This window comes from Oncorhynchus clarkii, chromosome 16, assembly GCF_045791955.1.
Source record: "Oncorhynchus clarkii lewisi isolate Uvic-CL-2024 chromosome 16, UVic_Ocla_1.0, whole genome shotgun sequence".
NCBI classification, from domain to species: Eukaryota; Metazoa; Chordata; class Actinopteri; order Salmoniformes; family Salmonidae; genus Oncorhynchus; species Oncorhynchus clarkii.
In genome coordinates, this window is record NC_092162.1 from 54,239,626 (window position 1) to 54,250,745 (window position 11,120).

The following is an 11,120-nucleotide window of genomic DNA, read 5'->3' on the forward strand; positions in this document are numbered from 1 at the left end:
AATTACTTCACCACCATGGCCTATTTATTGCCTTCTCTCTTATCCTACCACATGCTGTATATAGATGCTACTGTATTATTGACTGTTTTACTCCATGTGTAACTCTGTTGTGTCGAACTGCTTTGCTTAATCTTGGCCAAGTCGCAGTTGCAAGTGAGAACTTGTTCTCAACTGGCCTACCTGGTTAAATAAAATCCACAAAATTAAGGAAATTAGAGGGTGGGGGGGGGGGGGGACTCCTCCCCCCACCCCCCCCTTCTATTTTGGGACTGCAAGGCCTGGCACACTTCATAATCATTGTGGTAGCTCATGTTGACCAGTAGTGTGCTACAGAAAGCAAAATTAGGGTATTAAGAATCTTTTTTAAGAAACATTGTCATTTAAGAAAATACACAAATATCACACAATACAGAAAGTTAGGTTTGTAAACATTAAATACAAATTTCGATCTTTGCATAGTAAGAAATAAAATGACAATAAATAACAAAACAAATATTGGAAAGCGGCAACAGCTCAACTGAACATTTAGTCCACTTTTTATGGAAGTTTCAGGTGATACCGTCACCTGGAACTCAAGCCTAACCTCGTCCTGACCAGGCAACGCAGACAGTCTGAATTGTTCTTAATAATAATTTGTTTTTGTTTTTTTTAAACCTTTATTTAACTAGGCAAGTTGCCTAGTTAAATAAAGTTTTTTTTTTAAATTGATGAGAGTTTTCATACAGGACTAGTGGAATCATCGTGGGCAGCGGTCACAAACAATCAACTTTATGATGACAAATTAATATATTTAACATTAAATCCATTTTCTTGAATTACAATTATTTCATTATCAGACAAAGATTATACTACCTCTGGAAAATTGACTGCTTATACACATTCATACTGCTAAAAATGTGCCTTAAGAAGTGAACAAGCAATTACCCAGTTAGTGTCTTCCTCATTGTCCACCTCCCCACAGAAGTGGCACAGTTGGCTCAGGTCATCTGGCAAAACAATGTCAAGTAGTCTATACATCTTTACATGTATTTTTCTGAGCAAATGGAACAGTATAGATTTCTTGTAACATAATTATTTAAATACATGTTTTAGTGGCCATCTAAATGTAAAATGTTTTTTTAATCTACAATTATATTAAATTAGAAATTGAACATACCAGTGTTTGAGGAGTGTGACTGCTATTTCTTCTCACATGATGTTATCTTTGTCCGTATTTGACAAGACAATTGACTCCAGAACACATTCAGCTAACTGGGGAAAAAAATTCAAATGGCACTTGTTTCCCCAACAAAATTGTTACACTTAAGATTCTAATTCGCCAGTATACAACGACATAGCTATAATATAATTTGACAGTTCTGTTTTGCTTTTTAGTCCGTATACTTTCAGTAGGTTAATTTTACATTACTTATAATCTCGCACTTACTTTCAAGGCAAAGACCCCACAAGAAGTAACATCTTCTTGGCATGGGTGAGGAAGGGCACCACTAACGCTCGTCTGAAGAAGAGGAACAAAGCGCAGCACGGGTTCATGATAATTTATTCAAACGGACCAAAACGAACCAGTTCTGTCTGTTGCAGACACAAAATAGAAAACAACTACCCACAAATCCAGGTGGGGAAAAGGCTACCTAAGTATGATTCTCAATCAAAGACAACGATAGACAGCTGCCTCTGATTGAGAACCACACCCGGCCAAACACAAATAAATAGAAAACATAGAAATAAGGAAACTAGAATGCCCACCCTAGTCATGCCCTGGCCTAACCAAAATAGAGAATAAAAGTCTCTCTATGGCAAGGGCATGACAACCACACACCCATCTGGAGATATTACACCCCTTCTTTCTCAAGAATGATCTGAACATCTATATTAATAAAAGTACAGCATTTTGAAACACTTTTTTTGATTACAATATAGAGATTAATAACAGAGGCAAATCTGATAATGCAGAGATTCCAACAGGGTGTGAGTTGAAGTCGTCAAATATGGAGCTGACAAGGACTGGAATGTAAACGACGTGATCATCTCAGATGATCTAATTTCTGAGAATGGGCAGGCATTCCCTCGGATGAAGAGCATCTCCGTCTTGCTAATTATGTGCTGTCATCCAGGTGGAAATGTCACCTGCATATCTGATGTAGGAAAAGAGATGAGAGATAAGTTGAGTGTCTTATGAATATGTTTATGTATATGTACTGTACATATATAAAATATAAAAATATATATACCAAGATACACACAAAGGCAGGTTGGATTGAATCACTGTAATGTAGTTGAATTGAACTCCATGTAAAACTTGTAAAGTTGATTGAATTGTTTCGAATATTGAATATTGAATATTTTGTATTTTAATTTATATTATTATTGTCATTATTGTGTTTTGTGGTTGAGGGGTGGGTGGAGGTTGATGGGGATGGTGGAGGTGCTGGGGGTGTCCTATTGAGGGCAAAGGTATAAGGGGTACGTACTGGTGGCAGAGAAGTCAGACGCAGGAGAGCAAAAACTGTGTTTCCAACGGCGCAGTTTAATAATAAAAACTCACCGGAAACCAGAACAATCATTAAATGGGTACAAAACCCGACGCACACCAGACATAACGTGCACAAGCACTTACAATAAACAATACCGGACAAGGACATGGGGGGGACAGAGGGTTAAATACACAACATGTAATTGATGGAGTTGAAACCAGGTGTGTGGAAAGACAAGACAAAACAAATGGAAAATGAAAGGTGGATCGGCGATGGCTAGAAGACCGGTGACGTCGACTGCCGAACATCGCCCGAACAAGGAGAGGGAGCGACTTCGGAGGAAGTCTTGACAAAAGGGACCTATTGGGGAGGGATTCTTCATGGAGGCACATTCAGTCATAGTTTTGTTTATTATATTATTATACATGTATTTATTTTTTTCTTAGTTTTTTCTATTATTATAACAGTTTACTGTGATTATGGATATGCACTCACGTTGACTTATATATTTGAACTTTTTATTTCGCCCAGAGTACACGTTTTATTTATTATTGTTATTATTATTTTATTATTACTACTGTACCTACATTCTTAAAAACTAAAACAGAAAAGTTGTAAAACATTTTAGGAAAAGCCATAAGAGGGAAAAGCATGATGGGATGGGGGATTGAGGAATGGGTAGAGAGAGCAGTAGAGGCCTCTGAAAACTATTATTGCTGAAATAACCACATCCTTTTGTGACTAGTCACCAAAATGGATTCTGAAGCGTGCCAGGCCTTGCAGTCCCATGATAGAAGGGGGGGTTGGCAGGCAAGAAACTAGCCTTGCCAACCCCCCCCCCCCCCCCCCCCCCACCCCCTCCCTTCTAGTTTCCTTACTTTTGTAGCTAGAGTCAAGTACTTTCTGTGGCACACATCAGTCAAATACTTTCTATAGAACAAACTTCACATCAGGATAGGCAACCGAAATGAATAATGAATGTATGTGTGTTATATTAAACATAAAGGAGGGAGTAAAATATAGGCAAGCAATAAACCTTTCAGAACAACTACTAGTCGAATAAGAGATGGGAGAGGTGACAAATTTTGGCAAAGAGATTTATTTATAGACTAATACACTTGAAACAAATAGCCAAACCGAAAACTGCAGACATTACTTGTGCCTGCCCGCGATCAAAATGACATCAAAAATCAAATGAAACGGAGCCGAACGTGATCAGACATCTCAACTAGCATGCAAGTTGCAACAATTAAGAATTGAGTGTGTGCGCGTTCACGTGAAGGGGGGGGAGAGAATTCTGGCAGGGGGGATCTTTTCGACACCACACCTGAACGAAATAAATCAAATCTGAGAGGTGCCGGATCCTGTTCTGGCTCAAATTAAGCACTGCTTGGGGGACTACATGTTTACTGTAGCCTTGTAAACCTTGTCATAGCGAACACTTCAAGAAAACAGAAATGAACTTTTAGTAAAACAACAATTTTTCAGTGTATTAATGTGGTGTTTCATTGTATTGCATCACACAGCTGTATTGTCCAGAGTTGCAATCAGGTTTATTGTGAGCTGCAATCAGTTGTCTTGTTCCTCTCTTTAATCAGTGAGTTATCCAAAATGGGGCACTGCTCAAATGTAATTTCAGGGGAAGCAGTACATTTCATGTGATTCTTGTGATAATTGATTAACTGAAAACTAGGCAAAGCTGAAAATTGTCTCTTGAATAATAGGTTTTAAAATCTATAACAATCGTCTGGTGTTTTAGGTGCAAAAATGTAACCATTAATTAGTAATTAGTTACTGTGTAGCTACTTGCTGTTCTACATTAAGAAATTAGTAATGTATAATTTTTTTCTGGGATAATAATGAATGATATTAGCAGGCACCACCTACAGTCGGTAATGGTAAATCCCTTCAGAAAGGCTCTCTCCCTCGCCAGATTTAACATCAAGGTCTGATGCAATGGACACAAATCCCTGTGGGAGAAAAAAACATCTGAATGAACCCAAAATACTGTCTTTTTTATACCTTTATTTAACTAGGAAGTCAGTTAAGAACAAATTCTTATTTTCATTGATGGCCTAGGAACAGTGGGTTAACTGCCTTGTTCAGGGACAGAACAACATATTTTCACCATGTCAGCTCGGGGATTCAATCTTGTTACTAGTCCAATGCTCTAACCACTAGGCTACCTGCCGCCCCTAGTTCTGGTGTATCTCCCAGAACTACTTTGGTGAAAGTAAAGATACACATACACACTGTTAAATAGTTAATTAATGGTGCCCAAACTATCTACACTGACCCTATCTGCACTGACCCTATGCACACTCACTAAACTATATATACACACACACACACACACACACACACACACACACACACACACACACACACACACACACACACACACACACACACACACACACACACACACACACACACACACACACACACACACACACACACACACACACACTACATTGACACTCCTACACAAAACCCACACACATTCACATACACACACACATAACACACATACATATTACACACGCACAGACATAAACACACACTTTTACACTCATCAGTTGCTGCTGCTACTCTGTTCTTTATTTTACTTGTATTATTATCTATCCTGATAACTAGTCACTTTACCCTGCTTTCAGGTGCATATCTACCTCAAATACCTCGCACCTCTACACATTGATCTGGTACTGGTACTCTCTTTAAAAAAAATGTATTCCTCTTGTGTTACTATTTTATTTTTAAACTCTGCATTGTTGGGAAGGGCTCGTAAGCAAGTATTTCACAGTAAAGTCTACACCATTTGTATTCGGCGCATGTAACATAACATTTGATTTGACACACACTTACATACTCAAAATACTCAAAACTGGCAAAACATACTCAAAACATACTCAAAACTGGCAAATTAAACACATTTACAGATTTCCAACCTATACTAATTGAGGCTGGTTTAAAAGATACACTAATAGATCAAATCCAATCAAATGTTATTTGTTACATGCGCCGAATACAACAGGTGTAGTAGACCTTACCGTAAAATGCTTATTTACAAGCCAACAATGCGGTCTTAAGAAAAATAAGAGTTAAGATTTTTTTTTAAAGTTTCTAAAAAATGATTAAAAGTAACACAATAAAATAATACATGGTATCAGACCTGCTGGATCTTCAGCGCAGGGTTAACCAGATGGATGTGGTGCATGGTGGGTAAAACAATGCCCTCCTCCAGTTTGGCTGCAACAAACAAAAACCAGTAGTTTAGGGTAACTATTTCAGCAGTCCAGTCATTAGGTTTACACACAATGGTTTTGTATGTTAAAAGGTAATACCATGATGAAGTGTGGTTTGACAATGTGTATATGCTCAATATGAACATGAATAGGCCTACTGTAGTACTACTCTAGGATTGTATGCTCTTTTTCCCGCATACATTTCAGAACTTACCGTTCAGTTTAGCTAACACTGAAATCTTCATCCCCAGCTTCATAAACTTTTCCAGGGCTGCAGTCTGGAAAATAGTGATCGTTGTCAACATTTGGTAGCTCTTTATTTATCCATACAGGGCCAGTTTCCCAGATACAGATTAAGCTTAGTCCTGGACTAACAAGCATGCCTAATGGAGAAACCGTCCCACAGCGTACTGAGGTTAAGCAGTGCACCATATCATTGTAAAGGTAATGCAGTGTCTTTGCATCCTACCTGGAATGTTCCCACTTCACTTGATGCAAGTGTCAGGGTAAAACTAGCAAATGGAGAGTTGTATTACTCAATTAATTTACAAATCAAATGTATTTATTTAATTCAAGTGGAACTGAAACTCATCTTACTTGCTTAGTTCCACCAAGCCTTTGAGTTTCTCTTCTGAAATGCGTATCATCCCACTAAAAATGGAGTCCTGGAAGAGAAGAATTGATTGGAATTAACCCTGCACAGAATGCATTCTGAAAGTACATAATAACTGAAAAGGATTTACATGAACCCTGAACCAAAAAAGCTAACTCACAACATTGAGCTTGAACAGTGGAATCCGTGAAGCATTTGGCTGGATGGCAAAGGCCTTAACAGCACCTGGAAATTCCATTGTCACCTTATCAGCCTGGAAGGAAAATATTGGAACGTTCCTGGCATACACCTGCAGTTCCATCAGCATGTTGGGGAAGAGCTTGGGAAGCTGGGGGGAATGAAATAGTGCATTTAGAAAGATTTTGTTCAAGGGCAAAACTACACTGTCCATACACACTCATTGACAGTTTATTAAGTACACCACCCCGTTCACGAAAATGGATCGCTCCTACAGACAATGATTCACGTGGCCTTGGCTTGCTATATAAAGCAGGCAGACAGGCATTGAGGCATTCAGTTACTGTTCGATTGAATGTTAGAATGGGCAAAACTAGTGACCTAAGCGACTTTGAGCGAGGTATGATCGTGGGTTCCAGGCACGTCGGATCCAGTATTTCAGAAACGGCTGCTCTCCTGGGCTTTTTTCATGCACGGCAGTGTCTAGGGTTTACAGAGAATGGTGCGACAAACAAAAAACATCCAGTCAGCAGCAGTCCTGTGGGTGAAAACAGCTCATTGATAAGAGAGGACAAAGGAAAATGGCAAGAATGTGTGCAAGCTAACAGGCGGTACACAAACAGACATATAACGGCGCAGTACAACAGTGGTGTGCAGAACGGCATCTCGGAACGCACAATCCGTCGATCTTTGTCACGGATGGGCTATTGAATCAGACGACCACACAGGGTTCCACTCCTATCAGCTAAAAACAAGAAGAAGCAGCTCCAGTGGGCACGCGATCACCAACACTGGACAGTTAAGAAGTGGAAAAACATTGCCTGATCTGACAAATCCCGGTTCCTTTTGCATCATGCTGATAGCAGTCAGGATTTGGCATAAGTAGCATGAGTTCATTGATCCATTTTGCCTGGTGTCAACGGTACGTTATTGGTGTGGGGAATGTTTTCCTGGCACATGTTAGGTCCCTTCATACCAACTGAGCAACGATTGAACGCCACTGTGTATCTGAACATTGTTGCTGGCCAAACCCAATAGAGCATCTTTGGGATGAGATGGAATGGGCCGTTTGCAGTATGAATGTACCGCTGTCCAATCTGCAGCAACTGCGTGATGCCATCACGTCAGTATGGACCAACATCCCTGTGGAATGTTTCCGACAAGAATTCAGGCTGTTCTGGAGGCAAAGGTGGGTCCGACCCGGTACTAAGTTGGTGTAGCTAATAAACTGGCCACTGAATGCATTTTACCTTTGGCAACGGCCAAGGATTTTCTGGGTGTTACCTGAGGGATGAGAGGCCCGAAGGAGGTTGTGTTGAGACGGAAAGGAGAGGTCTTGGGGATCTGAGATAAATAGAGGCAGTAAAGGGAAGGGTTAAATACGAAGGTTTCTCTACAGTTTGCATACTTAGATTAAAAGGAGCGAAATGACTGTAGTTGACAGAAAAACAGACAGACAGACAGACAGACAGACAGACAGACATGAACATTTGCACGCACGCACACACACACACACACACACACACACACACACACACACACACACACACACACACACACACACACACACACACGCACACACACACAGAAACACGTTTGTTTTACGTTTGTTGTTGTGGGGACCAAACAATTGATTCCCATTAAATATCATATTTTCCCTAACCCCTAACCCTTAACCTAACCCTAACCTTTGCCATAATTCTAAACCTAACCCTTAACCTAACCCTAACCTTTGCCATAATTCTAAACCTAACCCTTAACCTAACCCTAACCTTTGCCATAATTCTAAACCTAACCCTTAACCTAACCCTAACCTTTGCCATAATTCTAAACCTAACCCTTAACCTAACCCTAACCTTTGCCATAATTCTAAACCTAACCCTAATTGTAACCCTAAACCTAACTTCTAAACCTAAAATAGCAATTTTCCTTGTTTTACTATTCTTGTAAGGACTTCTGTTCCACACACAAACGCACACACACCATGCTGTCGTTTATTTGGGCCTGCAGGAGTCCAGCGGAGAAGTAAGCATAGGAGGCAGAGTTGACAGTGAATTCAGACAGGCCCAGGGAGAGCATGTGGCCTTTGTCCTCTGGCAGATTAAAAGGCTCGGCCTTAAAAGGAGGATCTGTGTGACTCTGAACACTGTAGAACTCACCCTGGAACACAGAAATCAGTCAATCTGAGCAAGGATCCTGAGTTTTAAAAAATACACCATTTGTTACTGATGCAAAGTATGATACCCCCAGTCCCCACACTATTTTCTTCATGTAACACAATCATATTGGGTTATGTTGTATCCATTCACATCAGGTAAAGCTACCTTCAAATCCAGACCAAGGCTAATAGAATCGACGAGGGGTGAGTTAGTGAGGGGGACGTCCAAAACTAGAGCAGAATTGACCTTGAAGGACACTGTAGTGAAAAAAACAACACCATGAGCACCACAATACTGGTAGAAAGAATATTTGTGAAGCCTATTTTCTTTCTTTGTCCTCCCTACTGCAATACCTTGCATTTCTGATAGATGTCGCTCCAAATCGGTAACATGCTCTTCAACCAATGGGCAGATCTGGGTGCAGTGATATATATACATTATATGGTCATGCAGTCAGTTGAAAAATACCCCACATCATTTGAACATTTACTGGTATAAGGAATACAAATCATGAGTGAATCAATTTACTCACTCTTTCCTCAATTATAGCTTTAATGCGATGGTGGAAAAGGCTCACAAATGGCTGGAAGATCAAACTGTTAACAAAATGGTTACCAAATTATAATAATGATTATAAATCTCTTTCTTTCTCTCCCTCTCTCTAAATACATTTTGAAACATACCTGGCTCCTCCATGGAAATTGATTGATGCCTCGCCGACACTGGCATCACAGTTTTCGCTGGAGATAGAAATGTGTCCACTCTGATCACTTCCTATCTGCACCACAGAGGTCACGTCCACATTGAACACTGCCAGGTCAAATGAGCCACCATCGGTTCTGCAAACACACAGAGAGTGGAACGAGACATAATGTTCTTAGAAATTTGATTCGTTTTGAAGTCATTACAAAAGGAACAGGCTTCAAAGCTCAAATCTTCTGATGTGAAAACAGGAAGAGCCGTTGAGAGAACTATTGTACTCATTCTTATCTGACTGGTCCCAGATATAATATGTTTGTTCTCTGTACAGATTTAGTGTATCAGTGTATCAGTTCCTGTTATACTGTCATCAGCAGTTGTGTTACCAGTAGTTGTGTTACCTTGTGTCACCAGTAGTTGTGTTACCAGTACATTTAACAAAGATTCTCCCTTTTCAGGAGACAGACATCAATAATGTACCTGACCCTCATAATCCAATAGCATGGAAAGATTAAAAGATGGAAAAATAGAAAAACAGGCACCAATCAGACAACAGAAACTGATTGCTGTCACTCACATGATGCCAAAACGTGTGTGCCAATTTCCACTCATTGAAATGCTGAGGCCACTGATCACAGCCTTGAGTCCCACGCCCTCATAGAACTCCACTGAAGGCTCTGGAACATCACACCCAGACACTGAGATTCTAGAGAGAAGGTTGGTGGAGACAGTCAATGTTGTGCACATTGTGTCAATAGCACTGTTTTAAATCATAGAACATCTTCGGAGACTATGTTATAATATTAGACTCAAACTCATTCTTGGTACTTTGCCACCAAAGGACAAAGCACAAAATGTCTGTAGCAGGTTCTTTGACTAATGATGATTAAGTTAAATGTTATTCTGAGATTATAAACAGTAATGGTTTACTTTAATTTCATAAATTAAAGCCACAACATGTACCCGTCAAGGACGTAGTGCACCGTTCCTATACCAATGTCAACACCACCTCTGACATCTGGTATGATCACACTACCTATCTTCTCCTGCATCCAATCAGCCCCAATGTGTGACCCTGGAGGATACAAGAATAAGGTAGCTGTTGAAATGCAATTTCTCTGGTTTGGTATTTTAACTCAAGACAATTGAGGAAATAGCATTTTCTTACCATATTGAAGTCCTTTATTTGACAATATGGCCTTTATTGCAGGATTTTGTCCAAAAGCATGATTGGTAAGATTCAGCAGCAGTATTAGGAGGGATAACATGCTTAACACCCTATATGGAGAGATATACAGTGTTGTTCCTCTGAAATAGTACTGCTTTTATAAAATACCATAAACAACTTTTTTTTCAACTATATCCAGCAAATCAGCAAATAAAGATAATTTTGTTAACATGATTTGCATAAGAGATACATACATACAGACTATAGATTTATGCATGTACAATAAAAGGAAGAATTTTACCTAGGTTGATTATTAGCTCTAGTGTAGATAGATGGCTGTAGGTCTGATTTGGGACTGTGCTCAAATCATGTGATATTTATATATAGTCTATTAACTTCCTGTTTCATTGTAAAGTGAAACTGCTGAACACCTATCCCCTTTGGTGAGTGGTGCTGAGATATACTGTTGCTAAGTAGAGTGTGAAAAACAGGAAACATACTCTCCATGTCTGATGACTGTTAAACTTTTCTTTTGGTCTGCTTTATAATCTCCACGTTTTAATAGCAGTGCTTAGTAGAATCAAG

The 11,120-nt window shown here is 39.6% G+C and overlaps 1 protein-coding gene across 1 annotated transcript; it reads right to left on the reverse strand.

The window, feature by feature from the left end:
* Positions 1-1,524: 1,524 nt before the first annotated feature.
* On the reverse strand, positions 1,525-10,889 carry LOC139368744 (bactericidal permeability-increasing protein-like). The gene is made up of 17 exons (XM_071108043.1): positions 10,837-10,889; positions 10,536-10,645; positions 10,331-10,442; positions 9,945-10,073; positions 9,352-9,507; positions 9,201-9,264; positions 9,022-9,082; positions 8,834-8,925; positions 8,493-8,669; positions 7,794-7,853; positions 6,493-6,660; positions 6,317-6,384; positions 6,189-6,231; positions 5,934-5,997; positions 5,647-5,723; positions 4,362-4,444; positions 1,525-2,135 (listed from the first exon to the last, which is right to left on the reverse strand). The coding sequence occupies exons 2-17, from the start codon at positions 10,633-10,635 to the stop codon at positions 2,093-2,095; spliced, it is 1,497 nt and encodes a 498-aa protein (XP_070964144.1). The 5' UTR covers positions 10,636-10,645; positions 10,837-10,889; the 3' UTR covers positions 1,525-2,092.
* Positions 10,890-11,120: the final 231 nt, after the last annotated feature.